Below are 21,854 nucleotides of genomic sequence, written 5' to 3'. Positions count from 1 at the left end.
CCTCCACTTGTGTTACTAGGCTTCCTATTCCTGAACAAGTCATTTCAAAACAAACCTTAAGATTCCAATTTTATTATAATACATCTTGTATTACATTCTAATACTAAACAGTTTAAGTATATACTCAAAGTATAAATGTTAAAATCAGTTACTAAAAATGATTTACCAAACACAATTTTTACCAAAAAATACTAGGATTGGGGAAAGAAAAAAAATTATAGAACTGCAAAATACTAACAGTATTTTTATGGGTGGTGGGGTTGAAGGTGACTTCTACTTTCTCATTTTCTATATTTTTTTAAAAGCTTTTTTTTTTAAGATTTTATTTATTTATTTGACAGAGATCACAAGTAGGCAGAGAGGCAGACAGAGAGGGCAGGGGGAGCAGACTCCTTGCTGAGCAGAAAGCCTGATTCGGGGCTTGATCCCATGACCCTGAGATCATGACCTGAGCCAAAGGCAGTGGCTTTAACCCAATGAGCCACCCAGGCACCCCTCTCATTTTCTAGATTATCAACATTTACAATTAATTTACAATCTAGAAAAAAACCTATTAAATAAAATTAAAAACATGAAATCATCTGATTGTCACCTAGAGTAAAAGCAACTCTATCCATTTGAAGGGTCTCTCCAGAATTCCGACTGACCTCACTCAATGAAAATCGTCCAACCAGATACAAATACTGCCCCCCTACCCCACCCTGGCCCAATTTCACCTCCCTATTACCCACAACAGCTTTGATCACCAAGTCTTCAGAAGAGACAGTATCTGGAAGGGAAATCAGGATATCTTAGAAGAGAAATCAAATCTCTTACATATGAATTGCCTTCAGCAGTTAATGGTGGGCTAATTAAAACTGCCAAAATAAAAATTAACAGAGAAACAGAGTTTTAAGGAATCTAAGGAGGCAATTCAGTAAGTACCCATTGCCTTCAAGTAGCTTAGTATCTTCCAGCCTGATGTAAGGAGAAGACAGGAAATGAGGAATAGTGGATCCTGGGAAGGCATACCTCCCACTCCCAGGCTCCTGTCAGCTTCCCATTTCCTGAGCCCTAGGGTTATGGGACACCAACGCTGTCCCTCTAGCCTCCAACATTTTTTCTTTCTTTGGTGTACCTACATGCCTTTTTCCATACAACGCAGCAAAGTCTACCATCACACTAACTGTCCTGAGTCCCTCAAGGTCTTTAGGTAACTCTGGGTCTGGGATAAGCTACCCAACTCACTGATTATGAACAGGAAGTGAGGAACCAACACATGTCCTAGCTTCCAAACCAGGGTCTACATGAACACATTCCTGCTAGAGGAGTCCTCGTGAAGAGACATCTCTAGATCCTCCCTCCATGCCTTCGTATGTGCCATAACCTGTCTGTAATGTTTTCTTCCCTCTCACCTTGACCCGGCTTATACCCACCTTTTATTTCCCAACAAAGATTTCATCACATTGAGGAAGATTTCAATAACTTGCAGGCCAGGTTAGGTGCCCCTGCCATGTATTTTGACAGAATCCTAGATTATTCCACCAAAGCACTTAACACTCTTTACTGTAATTACTTGCCATATATATATATATATATATATTATCTGTATCCCATTAGTTCTCAACTCTGGGAGGGCAATGCTATGTCTGCCCCGATGGCTGGCACATAGCAGGTACACAATAAACAAACTGACCTCAGGAAGCTCGGGGTCGAGAAGAGAACTGGCAAGGGGGCAGAATGAACTATAAATTGATCCAGGGCATGATTCAATATTTCACAGCCTCACAATTGAACACTTTAGAGAACCGAATGACTCTCAGCACATGCCTCCAGCTGCCAAATGCACGCTCTTCTTGCTGCACAGAGATCCTTGCCATTGGAGGCACCACCTCTCAGCCCATCTTATAAGGAGCTCTTTCAGGATCTTTACCCCAGACCTGGCTTTACTGTGAAGGTGCCCATTCAGCACATCAACAACCATCTTTGTGTGGATCTCCTTGTACAGCATGTACTGACTTAGACTGGAAGGACAGAAACTCTGCTCTCAGGAGACTTCTCACTTTGGTGGGAACCTCACCAAATCCCTGGTATTACACAATTGTATAATCCTTACTCAAGAGTTAAACTCTTGTGTGAGTTCTCCGGTGTTGCATAAGGCCTGATCTGTGCCTAAATGTTTTCTGACATTCGCTACATTCATAAGGCTTCTCCCCAGTGTGGATTCGCTGGTGCTGCGTGAGGGCTGAGCTCTGATTGAATGATTTTCCACATTCGTTACATTCATAAGGTTTTTCTCCAGTGTGAATTCTTTGATGTTCAATAAGGACAGAGCTTCTACCAAAAGCCTTACCACATTCAGTACACTCATAGCCTTTGTCTCCAGTGTGAATTTTCTTGTGCTGAATGAGGGCTGAGCTCCGGCTGAAGGCTTTCCCACATTCACCACATTCATACGGTTTTTCTCCGGTGTGAATTCTCCGATGTCTAATGAGTTCCGAGCTGCCCCTGAAAGCTTTACCACATTCACAACATTCATAGGGTTTTTCACCACTATGAATCCTCTGATGTCTAACAAGGTCCGAGCTCAAACTGAAAGCTTTGCCACACTCTTTACATCCATAAGGCCTCTCTCCAGTGTGAATTCTCTGATGTCTAATCAGCTTCGAGCTCTGGCAAAAGGCTTTCCCACAGTCCAAGCACTCGTAGACCTTTCCTCCAGCATGAACTCTCTGTCGTGTGAAGACATTTGAGTTCACACTGAGAGCCCTTTCACTCTGGTTACATTCAAGGACACACTCTTCAGTGGAGATTTTCTTGTTGAAGGTTGCCAGACTAAGATGTCTTTCCTGGGAAGGAAGTGGACTCATTTTGCTCCTTGCAGCAGTTCCTTTTGGCTTCTCAAAGTTGTCCAGACCTCCCAAAGCTTCTCCAACTACCTGTTGTGATGAAGTTTCCCCAGGAAGTCTTCCTGGGGATATCATGGCCGCTGACGCTACACATTCAATAATTTCTTGTTTTGTTGTTAATACCTTGTCACTTGCCAGCTTGCCATCTAAAAATGTGAACAGAAATACTAGTGTCATTGGATCCCCATACTGGAAGAAAGGAATCTATTATAACTGGAATTGAAAGTTACCCAAATGAAATGGTATTTCCTAAAAAGGAGGAAAACTCTTAATAACTAGCTTCCCCGGGCACCTGGGTGGCTCAGTTGGTAAAGTGTCTGCCTTCAGCTCAGGTCATGATCTTAGGGTCCTGGGATCAAGCCCTGCATCAGGCTCCCTGCTCAGTGGGGAGCCTGCTTCTCCCTCTCCTCCCCACTCACGCTCTCTGTCTCTATTTCTGTCTGTCTCTCTCCCTCTCAAATTAATAAATAAAATCTTAAAAAAAAAAAAAAAAAAGAACTAGCTTCCCAATCTAGAATTTAGAGAAGTCGCCTGGGGCAGTGAGAGGTGGCACCCTCAGAGAGTAAGGGAGACATAGAATGAGAGTCAGCAGTGGAGAGGAGGGATGGTGAGCAGGGTAAGACATTAGTTAGAGGAGATGGTGGTAAAGAGAAGTAGCAGTGAGAGACCAAGAAGCTAGGAGACAATCCTGGGTTAGAGGAGATGTGTTTTTTGGTAATGAGGGAAAGGAAAAGAGATAATAGGGAGTGTTCAGGAGAAAAAACAAGTCTAAGAAACCTGAATAAATGGTGCTCCTAGAAAAGTAGGAGAGCAGAATATATGACTAGGAAATTCTTTCGGGGTAAACTGAGCAGAGGTACATAAGCAGGAACAAGAATGCATTAGAGCAATTGCAAGTTCTAGATCAAACAATTATAAGCAAATAGAATAAGACACTCAGTGCATAAGAAAAGGAATGTTGTGGTTTCCTGACTCATTCTGGGGTCAGGTGGGAGTCTTATATGTTCACTGTCTTATGTGCAAATGGTCAAAGGCAGATGGAAACAAAGAGACAGATACAAACACCTGGAGCCAAACTTTCAGCTCTCACAACCAGCCCCTCTTGTTTCTAGATTTCTGGTAACTCAGAAGGAGACTACTAGATGATGACTGAGGAAACCAGAATTATTTTGAGGAGGAAAACCTAAAAAACTGTTCATTTACTTTTATCCTCCCAGTAGTCCTTTAAACCTGATTGCATTTTACAGATCAGGAAACGAAGGCGCAGAGGGGCAACAGCACCTTTGTAAGACCAGAGTTCATAACTGGAAGAGCCAGGATTCAAAGATGCTCAACATCAAGGCTGCAGTTTTCCCCTATGTCCCCCTAGTACTGACAGAGACCTGTGGTCTAAAAGCCTTTTGCCCAGGGACGTGGCTTTAAATGCACATTAACAAACATGCTTTTAGCCTTAATGTTATGCAGATGTATGCTGCACTGCCCATCCAGACCTGCTTTATGAACTTGGTGCCTCCTTCCCCCAGCTGCTGGGAGTGTTGGTTCCTAATACCACAGCTGCTGCCTTCTCTGGAAAGTTGTCCTGGCTGATGAGAACCATCTGGCCCAGGATGTTATTTATATCCTTACTGCCTCTCCCCCACCCCACCCACACCTTCAGAAGGGACAACTCAGCAGTGCCATTATGCTCCAGGGGAGTGGGGCAGGGATTAAGATATTAAGCCAAGGCTAGATTTTACCCAAGACCACATCATGGCTTGCTCTCTTCCCTTCCTAACCCTGCTTCTCTCACTCCTTTACAGATTTCTCCTCAAGAGCATTGCTTCCTTTAAATCACATGCACCCTTGGGACGCCTGGGTGGCTCAATGGGTTAAGCCTCTGCCTTCGGCTTAGGTCATGATCCCAGGGTCCTGGGATGGAGACCTATATCAGGCTCTCTGCTCAGCAGGGAGCCTGCTTCTCCCTCTCTCTCTGCCAGCCTCTCTGCCTACTTGTGATCTCTTTCTCTCTGTCAAATAAATAAATAAATCTTTTTAAAAAAATAATTAAATAAATCACATGCACCCAAATCTCCGTATCTCAGGATCTTCTTCTGGGGAGATCTAGGAGATCTATTGTTAGGAAGATCTATGTTAGGATAGTGAAGTACCTATGGGAAAATTATAACCAAGGATATAAGGTGGTAAAAATGACATGGTGACTCTTAAAATCCTTGCAAGGTGGATCCTCCCAGTGATTTAAACCTCACAATCTAGATGAAAGATGTGACATGCTCTACATTAATTCTTCAGAGGCAGGGCTAACCAAGACCCCTCAGACTAAAAAGAGATGAGCACAACGAGATCTATCAGTCCACAACAGTTAACGTGCTACTGGGAAGGAACAAAAGCATATGAAGTACAACAGATAAGAGTTGGGAAATGAACCTATCATGTATTTTAAATTAATCAGATCCTCACTAGAGGTTTGGGTTTTTTGGTGGTTTTTTTTTTTTTTTTTTTTGATCCCTTTATTTCAAATGAATGTGGAGAAACTGAAACATGTCGAGAGAAATGTGCTAAGATGACCAGAGACATGGGAAGCAGATTGAATCCGAGGCAGCGAGATGCTGTCTAGGAAGATGTGGTACTCTCTTACAGATTTGTGCCTTCCTTGGGTGCTTGGCCTCAGCCCTGAAGATTCCCTACATGTGTTATTCCTGTATTCTTTAGAGTTGTTTCTTTCTTCTTTTTTTTTTTAACCACTCAGTAATTAACCCCATTATAGTCCATAATTCTTTTTTTTTTATAGTCCATAATTCTTAATATTGAACTTCCTTGTTTAAATTACTATGTATTTCAGTTACTAATACATAATTCATCTCCCTCTTGGGTACTGCCTTGCCAGTGGTCCATAATACTTAAAAACACAGTATATTGGTCTTTGACTATTATTGGTATTAGAGAATTTTATTGAAGACCTTAATTCTTAACCCAAAGTTAGAAATTATATTGGAATTTTAGATTCTAGGCACAGCCAATGGAAGAATATTTCAAGGCAAGGAGGGGGCCTTTCCACCATACTTAATGACAGCCACAAGTGACTGTCAAGAAAACGCACTATGTCACAGCTGATATCCGTACCATCATCCTCAACCCCAAACAGACTGCAATTCCTCACCTCTCTCAGGGGAAGTCTGGCACTCCTGAGTCTCACTCTTGCACTGGTTCTCCAAAGGCTGGAGCTGTATACTCAGAGATTTCAGTGCTCCTATGGAAGTCATTTCCTTCCAGATCATTCCTTGGCCATGAACCGTGTCCTAGGAGTAATCAAGTACCAGCACTATGATTCTGAGGATACAGAAGGAAAAAACCCTAGAACAATGGGCAAGGCAGTTAGAGCCAGAAACTCAATTCAGATGATTAGACAGAAAACAACAGGATTAAAAGCCCCAGTGCCTTGATCCCAGTGCACAAATAATAACCCAAAAGACAGAAATTTCATAACTCTGATAGCCGTGACGTCAAGGCCACTCGTAACGGCTTCCCCGTTGACTTAAAATTGATAAAACAAGCAAACACATCACCTACTTCTTACCTGTTGCCTTGGCTCATCAAGCTCCTTCTCCAGCTCCTCCAGCAGAGTGACGGCCTCCTCTCCATTCTCGGGCCGGTGCTCTCGCAGCCAGGCCTGCAGCTCGTCAGGCAGGATGGCCAGGAACTGCTCCAGCACCAGCAGCTCCAGGATCTGCTCCTTGGTGTTCACCTCTGGCCTCAGCCACTGATGGCAAAGCTCCCGGAGCTGGCTCAGGGCCTCCCGGGGCCCAGCAGAATCAGAGTAGCCAAACTGCCTGAAACGCTGGCGGAAGGTCTCCAGGCTACAGGTGTTTCCCTGAAGGCCATGGTCTTGCCCCCAAACATAATTCTCTTCTTCAACCTTCACAATTATAAGTCCTTCTTGTTCTTTTGGAGCATGGGAGGCCAGGCCTGCAGCTTTTCCTGACATTCTGGGCAGAGACCGTCTGAAAATGCTGCCCAGTTGAGTCAGGAAGGCAATGGATTCCCTTGTCTAAGAGATTCCTTCTGAATTCTGATTCTTCAGGGGACTCCCGAGATAGACAATGCTAATGTTACACGGGGGGGAAAAATTGGCTTAGAAAAATAATGCAGGTTTTCAAAGACAAGTCACCAGAGAGTATAGTTCTATAAAGAAAAATGACTAAAAGGGAGCTACCAAGATAAACAATATATTATAGATGATTTAGGATTTTTTCAGGATAGGAAATAGAAAATTTAAGAATCATTGAAATCAACAGAACCATTAGAGATAATGTTAGGGTCAGTATCAGGGATAATAAAATCTGGATCATGGAAAGCAGGAAAAACTGCAGAATAATAATCATCATCATCACCATTTTATTGAGTATCTACTAGATGCCAACACTAGCTGGACATTTTACATATGTTTTATATAATTTCCCTAATAATTCCAAAAGAACAATCATAATTATACCTATTTCCAAATGAAGCTCCTGAGATCCATAAGTTAACCAAAGATACACAGCCTGTAAGCAGCAGAACCAGACTCTGCAACGAAAGTACTGAGTTTTATTATGCCATGGGGTCTCCCCAAAAGGGAATTTGCACTTAATAAACACCTACTATGGGCCAGGCACTTTACAAATACTATTTTACTGGGGCTTGACAATAATACTATGAGGTATTATCATCCCCATTTTACTGATGAGGAAACTGAGATTTTTAAAAGTTAAGTAATTTAATTTACCCATGGCCTCAACCTGGTAAATAGCAAAGTTGAGACACGAACCTAGGGTTGCCCAATTCCAAAGCACTTGTTTTTTATTACAGAATGGGTTAGCCCAGGATCATCTTGGTTGATACTACACATTTTAAATGATGGTGAAAATGTTAGGAAAGTGTCATGGAGAATGGCCAGAGTGAATGTACAAAGAATTCCTGCCTGTAAGTCACAAGTTCTAAGACAGTACCAAGAAAAGAGAATGAATTCCTTCACCCATTATTTCAACAAATACTTGAGTTACATGCTAGGCAGTTTACTGAACAGGATTCTCAGGATTAAAAGCTCTGTCCTCAAAGACTCCTTAGAGTAAACCTGCAAATGCCGTGTGATAAATACAAGGATAGAGGGAAGCAAGCACGGTAGCAGACACAGAGACAACTAAGACCAGGGAGAGCTGCCTGCCGGGAGAAGACACGTCAGCAAGAGTCTGATAAGCATGAGCAGGTGAAGATGTCACATCAGGTTATTCAGGGAAAGACAACAGTGGGAGGACTGCACTGAGGCGGGGAGCGGGTGGTTTAGGGAGGCCAGACTCGTGGTTGTCCCCTCTGGCTCAGAATCAGCCATGGAGCAGGGACCCCACAACAGACTTCCTGAGTCAGAATCTCTGTGGGAGAGACTTCAATAAGTGCCTCCAAATGCTTCTGATATGAACCCATTTTTTTTTTTTTTTTAAAAGCCAAAAACAAAAACAAAAAAAAAACAAAAAACACAAACAACAACAACAAAAAATAGGCCAGAGCCTGGGGCATAGTTCAGGAATAGTGAGAAAGGAGGCACCCACAGAGGGAGAGGAGGCCAAGGGTCTGAAAGATTGTATTGCAGAGTTTGCATTGAGCCCCACAGCCATGAGAATGGCTGGAGGGTCCATCTGCCCACTCAGGAATGGGTATGGAGAAGGCAGAGGAAGGGTCTATGGCAACCACTTGGGCGAGAGGGCCTAAGCTATGGGAGCCAAAGATAAAGATGAGAGATTTGACAGGAATTGGGGACACACTGGATAAGGGTTTGGAAGAGGAGTCAAGGATAGGTTTTCCCCTGCCGCTGGTGATTGAAAGGATGGTGGTTATCATTTCCTGAGTTATTTATGATGAAATTAGGTGTGAGATACTACAAAGGAGCATTTTCTAAACTGTGTTCTTGCCATATACATATAAACACAGAGAAACCTGGGATATTTTTCCTCTTAATTTTTTAGTATTTGAAAAATACTAAATACATTTCTTTAGTTCTTACTATGTGGTTATTGCCATTTAAGAAATCCCATAACAAAGCATCATCAGATCTATGTATCACTGTGTATACAGCATTTACCAAGGGCTACATCACATGGATATGTGTGCTTTGCCTAATGATCACTGGTCTATGTCATGGGTCTTGCCCTTTAACTTCAATGTTTGTGATACTAAATTTCTATTATAAATATTATGCCTCACCAACTTACCTCTATGTTATGCGGCCGAAGGAAATTTTCCATCATAAAGCTTGTCTCTTTCTTCTTCCATCTTTCACAGGCCCAAGTTCCATAGGTTAGCCCTTAAGTCTGGCACTGTCTTCACTGTCTCACAGGCATCTCTACTCCGAACTTCTTATCTGAGCACAAGCCCTATTTACTGTCCCTCACTCCCATAATGCCTTCTGAATTTCACGAAAGGACCTAAAACAGCACATCCATGACCAATTGATGATTCCTCCCACTCCAATTCTGCTCCTCTCCCAGTGGTCCCCTCGGGAATTAGGAACATCCACCTGGCTGCATTTCTAGAAAACGGAAAGCATCCCTAACACCTCCTTCCTGTATTTAATGCAAATTAAGTCCTATTGACTTATTGCCTGTCTCCAGAATCTGCTCTTCCCCATCTCTGCCACTACCATCTTCATCCCTTTAACTGTCCTGTCACACTATACAATAACACACTGTCTGCTCATACTATAACCAGAGCAACCTTTTCAAAATTGCAAATCTGACCCTGTTCCTCTGACCGGTTTTTAAAAAGCAAATGCAGGGGGGCAAAATCTCATATTACAGATGCCTGAGCTATACCCCAGCCTGAGTCAGAACCTCTGGTTTTATATTTGTAAAACGTTCTTTGACTCTGATGTGCAGGCGGGGCTGGGTCAGTCAAGGAGTCATAAGAGACACAGTTAAAGAGAATTATGTTCCTTTCTCTCAGAGCCCTGCTCTCATTTTGTCAGTTTATATATTTTAGTGAGACTATTGCATTAATACATGTCTTCTCCATGATTCAACTCTAAGTTACATCAGCATTTTTGCTCACCCTTCCCTACCACCCAACCCAATGCACAGCAGAGAGTAGGTGCCATATATACATGAATGAATACCACTATAGTGGAAAAAAAAAGAGTTTCAAAGAGGAAGTGGTCAACATGTCAAATGCCTAATAAGGACTGAAAGATGTTTCCATGGCACTTCTCAGACTGCAGAAAAATGACTTAGCTCACAGGAGAAACACCACCTTTGGAGTCAAGTGACCCAACAGTTTGGAATCATAGTACAGCCCTCTTACTACCTTAATAGCTGTGTGACAGTAGTCACCAACCAAACCTTTCTAAGATTCCATGTCCTCTCCTAAAAATGGAGTTAATAGTACTTTCATTGCACTGTTATTAACAGGAATTGGAAGTAACATAAGACAGGTAGAGTAGTGCTTAGTGTATTAAGCATAGATTTTATTCTGGGGTTTTGACATCTGGGCCTTGCTTACACTGGAGGGATGGTCCTTCTCAGGGCTAGCAGATTCCTACAGATAATAAACTCAAGTGTGCTTTTCATACGCAAACCACCAACCCCAACCCACACCCCACCACTTCCTGCACCGGGCTTTCACATCCAGGGCCACCATTCCCCTGCCCTAATCAACCAGGGCCACATGCCAAAAAGTCAGGAACAAGCCAGAGAGTTTATCTATTATCTAGTTTATCACTTAAGCTATTCAAACTAGTCAATCCTAAGCCTGCTGACCCTGCCTCACAGTCCTTCCCATGGAAACCACAAAAAAGGCTCGCTCCCAACTTCCCCTCACCCGGTCTCCTGACTGAACCTGTGATTTTTGCCATATGACCATGTGGGACATGGCATGCCTCCTCCTCTTCCTCCTCTTGAGAACTATGAGTAACAAACTATCTTTTGAACGGCAATCATCTCCTGATCTGTTGGCCTCACCATATGTGATAATAAAACCCCTATTTTAAAACACTGGGCCCAGAACAGGTTTTCAATGCATGACAGACATGGTGCAAGGAAAAGGCAAATTCCACATCACAAGGCATGGGTTATAGAATAGGCTTTATGGGGGAAACTTACCAGCTAGGCTCAGTAAAATGATCACAGTTCCTGTGATTCTTCCATCACCCCACAAAAGAGAATCCTGGGGAGGTGCTGCTGCTTCAGGGAAGAGCCCCTTCCACCTTCTCATAGTGTAAATATGAGAAAGCAGCCTTATCAGTGGGGGCCATAGGCGACTGCTTGGGACCAGAACTGTGTTTCCAAGTGTCCGTGTTTACAGAGCTGTCTAGGGAACCCATTGTGGAGGGCTGGAAGCACTGAGCTTAAATATGGCCCTTCCCTCTGGGAGGTGAAAACCTGGCCCCAGCTAGCTCTTAACCTGAGCAACCCAAGAACCTCCAGGACACTTTTGGACAAAAACTGCTTTCGGCGGTGTGGCTGTTATTTAATATACCTGCACCGTTCTCTTACTTAGTTGTAACAGAAAACTCTGAGCTTTTATTGTACAATCAAGCACAGTCTACCTGTTCACTTCCTCTTCACAGCACTTTATGTTCTAGGTTCTACTGTTTTACTGAACAGAAACTGAGAAGTTGCATAATTTCTCTCAGGTCCCATGGTTTGGAAAGTGATGTAGTCTGGACTGCTCTCAAACAAATCGGTCTGACTCCAGAGTCCACGCTCTTAGATACGTAGTCTGCTGCACTGCCTTCCCCACCACACCAGTGGCCCTGTGGAGGAGGTCCTGTGTTTTTCCACACATTTAACAATATTTACAGAATGCCTACTTTGTGCAGGCCCTGCGCTAGGCACCGAGCAGAGAGTTATGAGTCCGTGTCCTTGCCATTATAGAACTTAAGATTTTCGTAGGGAGGCAGACGTTAAACAGAAAGGACACCTAATTACATAACTTAGTCTTGCTAAGAACGATACACAGGAAAGTGGAAAGGGCTGTGAGGGTCGAACCTAGCTAGACTGGGGAAGTTAAGAAGAACGGCTGAGACCTGACTCAAGAGCGAATTCTGGCCGCGTTAAGCGGGAAGAAAGATTGCCTCAGTTCTTCTCCGACTGCTCGGCCTATGGCCTGGGACGCAGGAGGCGCCGGGTAAGTGCTTGAGAAGTCAAAGGACGCTAGGGCGGTGGGTGAGCAGACACACAGACAAATGCATGAAGAAATGGACCAATTGACGGACGGACGGGCGGACGGAAGCAACCAGGAGGGGCGGCCACCTGGTACCGCCACAGGCTCTGCCTGCGGCAACAACGGCCGACGCAAAGCGGCGAGGAGGGCTGAGGCCGGACGGGGGCGATTTGGGAAGCACCAGCGGCCGCGCTGCCAGACCGCCTCACTCACCCCCGGCTCGGCAGGCTGCCGCACGGACCCCAGGGAGCGACAGAACAACCTCTGGACGCGCGCGCCGGAAGTGCGGGCGGGCGCGCCCCTCTAGGAAGCCGGGAGGACTGCAGCTCTGTGGCAGGCGCCGGGCGCCGAGGCTTGGGAGGAGGGACGCGAAGCTGAGGGGAGTGTGTCTCCGGTGGGACCTGGTGGGGACAGCCCCGATTCAAAATGGTTGACAGGCGACGGAAGGAGGACAAAAGAAAGATATAGAGAGCACGCGCCTGGTGGAACTCCGAGGAGAAAAAAATAGAACCCTTCCTCTGTAAATCTGGGGAAGAGGAGGACAAAACTGCATTCGTACACCACAAACACTCTATCCCCAGTGGCAGTTCTAGAAGCTAACTAGAGGAGTGCGTGGAGGTTGAGGGGAAACCAGCCCAGGTTTGGCCAGGGGGCCAGGCGGAGGATCGACCCTGCCGTCGTGGACAAGGGCATGAACACGTAGCGGGACAGTCAGAATAATTCGATCAAAGAAGGCGCTACTCACGCTGAGTCTTACCGGACAACTGTTGACTTAGAGGAGTGGCCTGAGGGAGAGCACAGCAGTGGGAAGTTCAGGACATTGGCGGGGGCGGGGGGTGGATTAGCCCACCATCTTCGTGGGCTAGAACCTTGGCTGAGGGATGCGGTGGGTCATTTGAAGAGTTTCAAATGCCAGGCTCGGGAATTAGAAATGCTTTTAGTAATCAGGGCAGGCCATTTTCATGTGCCATGGCAAGAATGATACTTCGGGGGGCGCCTGGGTGGCTCAGTGGGTTAAGCCTCTGCCTTCGGCTCAGGTCATGATCTCAGGGTCCTGGGATCGAGCCCCGCACCGGGCTCTCTGCTAGGCGGTGAGCCTGCTTCCCTCCTCTCTCTCTGCCTGCCTCTCTGCCTACTTGTGATCTCTGTCAAATAAGTAAAAATTTAAAAAAAAATTAAAAAAAAAAAGAATGATACTTCGGGACAGTATCTGACATACTGCGTAGATTGGATTGAAGGGCAAAACGGATGAGAAAAAAAAGACGTTTAGAAATGTGAACTTAGAATTTGGTAGTATCTAAAAATATGACTGAAAATGGAGAAGGGGATGAGATCCAAAGGAAATCTTATGGAAAATAAACAGGAAATTATAAAATAGCTATGTTTGGGGGTGGAATGAGCAAGAAGAGATAGAAAAGAGAAACTTCTAGAAGGAGGAAAGCCCAGATGGTTCAATCATAAAAGCCAACAGAGTGTTTCAGGAGAGAAAACAGGTGACCAGCAGTCGGGCAGAGAAGGGGAGGAGGCCAGAGCTTTGGTGATGTGGAATTAAGGGAAGGGATAGAGGAAGGGCTTGAGAGATGTTATCGGTGGAATGTTACTTGCCACGGGTTAAGAAGTGTAGGATGAAAGACGGAAAACAGGTGGTAATTCCTTCTGAGAAATGCGATTGCGCAAGAAGGAAAAAGAAAGGACACTTGGACTAGGCAACAGGATTGGAAAGGTATTTGTTTTTTAAAATACTAGGCACCTTGGGGTGCCTGGGTGGCTCAGTGGGTGGAAGCCTCTGCCTTCAGCTCGGGTCATGGTCCCAGGGTCCTGGGATTGAGCCCCGCATCGGGCTCTCTGCTCAGCGGGGAGCCTGCTTCCTCCCTTCTTTCTCTGCCTGCCTCTCTGCCTACTTGTGATCTGTCAAATAAATAAATAAAATCTTTAAAAAAAAATACTAGGCCCCTAATTATATTTGTAGGGAAAAAAGGGTAAAATGTGAGTAGGAAGAAAAATTGAAGATAGAAGAAAAGAGGAATACAGACCTGATGGGGAGAGAATGAGACAGGATAGGTAGGTGGAGTCTCAGAAAATAAAATGAAGCATTTTAATAAAAAATGGTGCATTTTGGTCTGTGTTTTGATGCTGTGAACACAGAACAGCCAAATAGAATTGCTCAGTAATGCTGATTTTACAAGTAAATAAGTGCACATACTAATTTTTGAACATACTCATGTTACCAGCACTAAGATGAAGAAACAATATTATCTGTCATCAGAAGTCTCCTTGTGCTCTCTTCAAGTCACCACCCTCCTCTAGGCCTGAAAGATAGCCACTACATTGAACTTTGACATGATACAGTTGGTCTTGCCTGTATTGTATTTAAATTTCTGTATTGTATATAAATGGAATTTGATATGTACTTTTTTAAAGTCAGGATGAATTCATCATTGTGAAATCTGTTCATACTGTTTTATGTAAATGTACACTGTATATATTTCTAATAATGTTACATGGTATGATTAAACCAATATTCATTCATTCTATTATTGTTAAACATTATTGAAAGAGATATTTATATCTCTATCTATTTATATCTCTGACCACAATTTATTTTTGAATATTAGTAATTTATTTTTGAATATTAAACCAACTTACTAGGATAAATTCCATTGAGTTGCAATATATAATTTTTTTACATATCAATGAAGTTAATTTTTAAATATATTTATTTATTTGAGATAGAGAGTGTGCATAAGCAACAGGGAGGGGCTAAGGGATAGGAAGAAGCAGGCTCCCCACCAAGCAGGGAGCCTGACACAGCTCCATCCCAAGAAGCTGAGATCCTAACCTGAGCCAAAGGCAGGCACCTAACTGAGCCACCCAGGCACCCCTATATTAATGAAGTTAATTTGCTAACATTTCATTGAGGACTTTTGCATCTATATTGTTAGAAATACTGGTCAGTAGCTGTCTTTTTCTGTGATGTCTTTGTCTGCTTTGGCATCAAAGTAATTACTGGCCCTTCTGTTTTCTGGGAGAGATTGTGAAAGACTGGTATTCTTTAACTATTCAACAGAATTTACTAGTGAAGGCACCTGAGCCTGCGAACAAAGTTTTCTTTGTTAGAAAACTTTTCGTTACTAATTCAACTTCTTTACTTTTCATACATTTATTCATATTTTCTATTTCTTTTTCAGTCACTTTTTTTTTAAGATTTTATTTATTTATTTATTTATTTATTTGTCAGGGACAGAGAGCACAAGCAGGGGGAGAGGCAGGTAGAGGGAGAAGCAGGCTCCCCACTGAGCAAGGAACCCAAGAAAGGATTCGATCCCAGGACCCTGGATCATGACCTGAGCCGAAGACAGACAGCTAACTGACTGAACTACCCAGGCGTCTGTCCGTCAGTCACCTTTAGTAAATTTGTATTTTTCAAGTAATTTGTCCATGATGCTTACGTTGTGTAATATGTTGGCATGAAGTTATTCATAGTATTCCCTTATATTCTTTTAAATTATTATAGAGTTGGTAGTGATGTCCCCTCTTCTCTGCTTTTGTTAATCTCTCTTTTTCTTGGTTAGCATATTAAAGGTTTGTCAATTTTTGTTCATATTTTCAAAGAACAAAATTTTGGTTTCATTGATATTTCTTTATCGTTTTTCTGTTTTCCATTTCATTCATAACTACTCTAATGATTATTACTCCTTTCCTTCTGCTTTTTTGTTGTTAAGTTTGCTGCCCATTTTTAGGCTTCTTAAGGTGGAAACTTAGGTTACTGATAAGAGATTTTCTTTTCTAATATAAGCATTTTAAAGCTCTAAGTGTTCCCCTAAGCACTGCTTTGGTTGTATCTAATAAAATTGTTTATGTTGTGTTTTCATTTTCATTCAGTTTAAAATATTTTCTAATTTCCTTTGTGATTTCTTCTTTGAACCATGGGTTATTTAGATATGGGCTATTTAACTTCCAAATATTTGTAGAGTTCCCAAATTATTCTGTGGCTCAATATGTCCCTTGGGCCAATGGAAGCCCCATCAGTCCCTCTCAGCTAAGGTGGCCCTGGTCCTCAGCCCTCAAGTGGACCAGCCTACTGGTCACCCCATTTCCTGCATGCAATTTCCCAGAAAGCTTCCTTTATTTTGTTCATACCGGCAGTGTTTCTGGTGATATAAGGGTCTCAAGAACCATGCTGGTGTCTGTGAATATAAAGGAGATCCACACAATTATATGCAGGGGCTCTTCTCAGATCCTTCCTGAATCACTGCACTTTATTACTGGTTTCTGTTGAGGTGGTTGGTTGGATCCATGAATTACACACCCAATCTATCCACCAAAAGGTTGTCCAGCTCCATGGCCTTGTCTCCAGAGCAAGGATAGGCTGAGAAATGATTCAGTCAAGTTTTTGCTACTTTACAAGTATCACCTTTTCTCCAGCTTTCAATAATGTTTTCTTCATTTCAGTCTGAGACCTCACCAGTATATTTAATGCTCGTTAGTCCTAGCAAAATTCTTTTCATGACAATATATGTATTCTCTAAGATGACAGAAAAGTTCTCTATTTTCCTTTTCACTTTCTTCCAAGCCCTTGCCAGAGTCACCTTTAACATCCATACCTCTACCAACAATTTCTTCAAGGCAACCAGATATTTTCTGTCATAAGCCTCAAAACCCTTCCAAATTCTAGTCATTACTCAACTCCAAACCCACATCAGCATTTTTAGGTATTTGTTAAAGCAGCTCCTCACTTCTGGTACTACAGAGTGGCTTAATACAACAGAAATGTTTGGAGGTTTGGAGGTCGCTCACAGTTTGGAGGTTACAAATACAAAAATCAAGATGCTGGCAGAACTATCCTCTTTCTGAAGACCCTGAGGTTCACACCTGTCTCTTAACTTCCAGTAACTGCTGGCAATCTTTGGTGTTCTTTGCTTTGTAGATGCATCACTTTAATGACTGCCTCCACATTCACATGGTGTCCTTTCCTCTCCATGAGTCTCCTTTGTGTCTGAATTTACCTCTTCTTATAAAGACACCAGTTGTTGGGTTAGGGCCTACCTTAATCAAGTATGATCTCATCTTAACTTGATTATATCTGTAAAGATCCTATTTCCAAATAAAGTCACATTCATAGGTACCACAGGTTAGGACTTGAACATATCTTTTGGGAGGAACACAATTCAACCCACAACAATGTGTTAAGTACAGACCAAGAGTTTAAATGACTGTGACTTGGTTTTGAAGTTGAAAACTTTTCAAACTGATGCCAATGACCTCACTGATAGAATATAAAATAAATGATCTGATTGGAATTCAACTCTAGAGGTCTTGGAGAATTCTGGTATTTGGGATATAAGCCTACTCATCTCTGTCAAAGTCAACCTTAGGAACTGATACTATTGGCCATTATTTTGCTTTCTGAATCTCAGTTTTCAGCACTTGTTCTGTTTTTGTTTTTTTTTTTAAGATTTTATTTATTTATTTGAGAGAGATAAACAGTGAGCAAGTGAGTGAGGGAGAGAACACAAGCAGGAACGAGGGGCAGAGGGAGAGGCAGACTCCTTGCTGAGCAGATCCCAGGACTCCAGGATCGTGATCTGAGCGGTAAGCAGCAGCTTAATAGACTGAGCCACCCAGGCGCCCCAGCGTTTGTTCTGTTTTTAAAAAGACACAGTCAATTGGACATGCATATTAATATCTCAAAGTTGTTGTGTTGCCCATAATTTAGACATTCAAAATCAAACAGCAGCAGCCTACATATAAATATTTATTTGATCAAAAGCAATGTTAAATTTTTCATTTGGCTTCACAGTTTGGATTTATTTCCCTTTTTTACCTGGACCTGGGGATTGATTTTTAGATAGAAGTTCATTCTTTGTGAAGTTTAACTATCAAGGGAAATTAATTTCTAATACAATATAATACATGATAAGCAATACAGGATAAGAAGTAGTTCAAGTCCAACTTTGTGAGGAAGAGGTCTATAGTTTTTTGTTTTTTAAAAATTTTATTTATTTACTTGAGAGAGAGAGAGTGAGAGAGAGAGAGCATGAGAGGGGAGAGCGTCAGAGGGAGAAGCAGACTCCCTGCTGAGCAGGGACGATGTGGGACTCAACCCCGGGACCCCAGGATCATGACCTGAACTGAAGGCAGTCGCTTAACCAGCTGAGCCACCCAGGTGCCCCTGTTTTTTGTTTTTTTAAGATTTTATTTATTTATTTGCAAAGAGAGAGAGACTGCAAGTAGGCAGAGAGGCAGGTGGGGGTGGGGGGGGGAAGCAGGCTCCCTGCTGAGCAGACAGCCCGATGCGGGGCTCGATCCCAGGACCCTGAGATCATGACCCGAGCGGAAGGAAGAGGCTTAACCCACTGAGCTATCCAGGTGCCCCAGAGGTCTGTAGTTTTTACCATATTCTCAAAGTAGTTATATTACCCCAAAAAGATGAAGAACCACTGCTGTAGAATCTATGTATAAATCAGACATTTGTTAGTTTGGCCTAGTTTCCCCCAAGAGGAAATGGAACAGCAAATGAAAATCAGGTAGAATATTGGTGGGTGACCTATCACTTTCATTCTGGAGAATCTCTTATCATTTCCTATGCCCATATTATCACTCCTGATCTCTCTGGAAACCTTTGAATTCCTTTACCTTACCGAGAGGAACGCCTTCAGTGTCGGTGTGGACCACAGCTGGGTCTTGGGTTGTTCTGGCCGACTGATCAAACAATTAGATTCCAAGCTGGCTTCTCAGCCTCAGAATGCAACATCTTCGGTAAAACTCCACAAAGCCACAAATCTAGCACAATCTGAAAAAAAGTTTGATTTCCTTGGTTAAACACTCAGAAAATCTACAGTCACATCATCACTTCCAGGTAAAAAGTGAACAAAACCCTCACCTTTGTACAAAAGAATTAACCTCTGGTTACATTTCTCATTCTCTTTTACTCAACACCTGTTTAAGGTAGTATATCAGCTATGGCATTCTCATATACTGCTGGTGGGAATGCGAAATGGTTCAGCCACTCTAACAAACAGTGTAGCGGTTTCTCAAAACGTTAAACATACAACTACCATGAAAGAGAAAAAAGTACATGTCCATATAAAGTCTTGGACAACAATGTTCATAGCAGCTTGGTTTGTAATAGTAAAAAAAAACTGCAAATAACCGAAACTCCCATCAACTCGTGAGTGGTTAAACAAATTGTGATACATATATAGCTAATGGAATATTATTCAGCAAAAAAAAAAAAAAAAAAAAAAAGCAGTGGACCACTGATAGACAACCGTGATATGATAAATCTCAAAATAATAATGCTCAGTGGGGACGCCTGGGTAGCTCAGTGGGTTAAAGCCTCTGCCTTTGGCTCAGGTCATGATTCCAGGGTCCTGGGAAGGAGCCCCGCATGGGGCTCTCTGCTCAGCAGAGAGTCTGCCTCCCCACCCCCTCTGTGCCTGCTTATGATCTCTGTCAAATAAATAAATAAATAATCATTTAAAAATAATAATAAAAATAATGCTCAGTGAAAGAAGTCTGACAAAAAAAAGACTGCATTCTGTATGATTCCATTTAAATAAGTCTCTAAAACATGCAAACTAACAAACTAACCTCTAGTAACACAAAGCAGAACAGTGGTTGGGAGCTGTGGGAAGAGGGAGGAGATACAAAAGGTACAGAAAACTTCTGAATTTGCTGGATGCATTCATTATTTTCATTGTGGTGATGGTTTCACAATTATGTGCATATGCAAAACTTATCAAATTATATACTCTAATATTTGCTTATTATTGTATGTCTGTTATATCACAGTGAAGCTGTTTTGCCTTCTTTCTAAAGTATCTTCACTCCATTCTTGGGAGGCTGGACCCAAACAAGTTCTTTACAAGGAATATCAGAGTCTCATTTATACATCTCTAAGATTTCATATATCAGAAGAGTGTCTTGGGCTGGGACACAAAGCCCTCTACTTCCACCTCAACCATCATTTCAGCCAGCCACCACTTTCTCAAACCTGTACCTCTCCCCAACATCTTGTATGTCTCAATCCTTCTCCTTACTCGCCCTGTACTTCCCAAGAAATTTCCAAGGACACAACAATATCCTTTCCTACCCCAATGTGCACCCTGCTCCTCCAAATTTCAGGTCCTTCTCACCCTGATCTTTTAGCCACAATGAGGATTGCACTGGCAAGCAAATTGTTTAGTTTCTATTTTGTTCATTTCTGATCTTGTCTTTATCAACGTCCTTCTTTCTACTGGTTTTGGGTTTTGTTTGTTCTTTTTCTAGCTCCTTCAGGTGTATTTTTTGGTTGGTTTATTTGAGATTTTTCTTGCTTCTTGAAGTAGGCTGGTATTTTATAAACCTCCCTCTTAGAACAGCTTTTGATGCATCCCAAAGATTTTGGGGCTGTTGTATTTTCATTTTCATATGTCTCCATGTTTTTTGTTGTTGTTGTTTTGTTTTAAATTTCCTCTTAAGCAAGCTGTTTAGAAACAGACCCCTATGGCCTTCCGTGATGGCAAAGTACATCAAAATCCAGCTTCCTGGCAAGTCAGGAATTAATTCGTAGGGCAATGCTTCTCAAAGTGTGGTCCAGAGCCAACAGCAGCAGTACCTATGACCCTGAGTTCTAGGTTCACTCTAGGGGTGGGGCCCAGTAAAAATTTTTAACAAGGATTCCGGGTGATTTGGAGGCACACCACTGTTCTAGGGGAAAAAACCAGAGACGACAGGAAGAAAGTTAGAATGGAAGCACACCAGCGAGGAAGAATAAGGGGTGGCGTGGGGATTTTAAAAGAGAGAGATAATAAGGAAGAACTCATTATGTAGTCAGAAAACCTACCCTGCCCCCAGAGAGCTTTCCCGAAAGATGTTTCGACATTCACGTCAAGAACCGGCAGGTACGGCAGCAAGGGACCTGTCGCTGGCTGACCAGGTCGCTCGCTACAGCGGGGCTGGATCAGCTACGCGGCTGTTCAGGGGTTAAATCTCCTCAACCCGCCCCCAGCCTGCCGCCGACCCCTTGCGCCTGCGCCCGGGCGGGCGCCCCTCGCGCCATAGAGCTGAGCAATCCTCCCAGTTTCCTAGAGCGGACGCGGCGATGGCGGTTTCGCAGCGCGTGGGGCTTTACAGGGACCTGAAGGACACGTCGAGGTAGGGGTGATGTTAGGTCATGGGAGCCAGGGGACCTCGGGTGATCTCGCCTCCTGGGGTGCCTTGCGGCACCTCCAGGAAACCCTATAGGGTTTCCTCAAGTCCGTAGAGAGTCCCGGCCGCCCCGGGTCGCCCCCAGGCGCTGCTCCTGGGGCAGTGGGTCCTCGGCCTAGCGTGCTTTGGATACCCGGGTAGCGCCTGCTTGGCCTTGGGTTCAACCGAATGAACACCGGAAACTTTGGGGGCATGTGGAATCAGGAAGGGGGCTGCATCCTAGCAGATCCGCAGAGCGTGGGGGAAAAAGCAGCCTGAATGTGCGAGCGCTGGAAAAGGGGAAGGAGGGAAAGAGGGATAATGATGGTGACTAGTAGTGCCGGGGCGGTATAGGAGAGGCAGCGAATACAGCGTTAACCGCTGAAACAAAATTTTACAATGCCCTCCCCTGCCTTATCTTCCCAGTTACATCCTTATTTCAGGAGCCTTAACCACCAGTTATGTTTGAAGGTCTCTAGCCTTGGAATGGAGACTGCACGTCCAAAATGGTTTGTCTGAGCCTCATCATGAGGGAGGAAGCCTAATAAATTCTCGGAGAAAACCACTTGGAAATTAAATGAGATTTGTTTTCTCCTTCATTTCTCTTAT

The 21,854-nt window shown here is 43.3% G+C and overlaps 2 protein-coding genes across 10 annotated transcripts in view; one reads left to right on the top strand and one right to left on the bottom strand.

Moving 5' to 3' along the window:
* The window catches only part of ZNF397 (zinc finger protein 397), a 44,018-nt gene that overhangs the window by 10,500 nt on the left and 11,664 nt on the right, over positions 1 to 21,854 (top strand). The gene's annotated exons all lie outside the window — the stretch shown is intronic.
* On the bottom strand, positions 1,595 to 21,059 carry LOC125082267 (zinc finger and SCAN domain-containing protein 30-like). 9 transcript variants are annotated; one of them, XM_047697711.1, is made up of 6 exons: positions 20,902 to 21,059; positions 18,711 to 18,867; positions 9,131 to 11,118; positions 6,463 to 6,988; positions 6,046 to 6,184; positions 1,595 to 3,034 (listed from the first exon to the last, which is right to left on the bottom strand). In XM_047697711.1, exons 4-6 carry the CDS (start codon positions 6,868 to 6,870, stop codon positions 2,103 to 2,105), a joined length of 1,479 nt encoding a protein of 492 aa, XP_047553667.1. In that variant the 5' UTR covers positions 6,871 to 6,988; positions 9,131 to 11,118; positions 18,711 to 18,867; positions 20,902 to 21,059; the 3' UTR covers positions 1,595 to 2,102. The 9 variants fall into 9 exon arrangements, with proteins under 9 accessions (XP_047553667.1, XP_047553664.1, XP_047553670.1 ...); XM_047697708.1 differs by having other exon boundaries at positions 9,131 to 11,115; XM_047697714.1 differs by having other exon boundaries at positions 9,131 to 9,343; positions 18,716 to 18,867.

This window comes from Lutra lutra, chromosome 12 (genome assembly GCF_902655055.1).
Source record: "Lutra lutra chromosome 12, mLutLut1.2, whole genome shotgun sequence".
In the NCBI taxonomy this organism is placed as follows: domain Eukaryota; kingdom Metazoa; phylum Chordata; class Mammalia; order Carnivora; family Mustelidae; genus Lutra; species Lutra lutra.
This window is presented reverse-complemented; position numbering and strand designations above follow the sequence as displayed.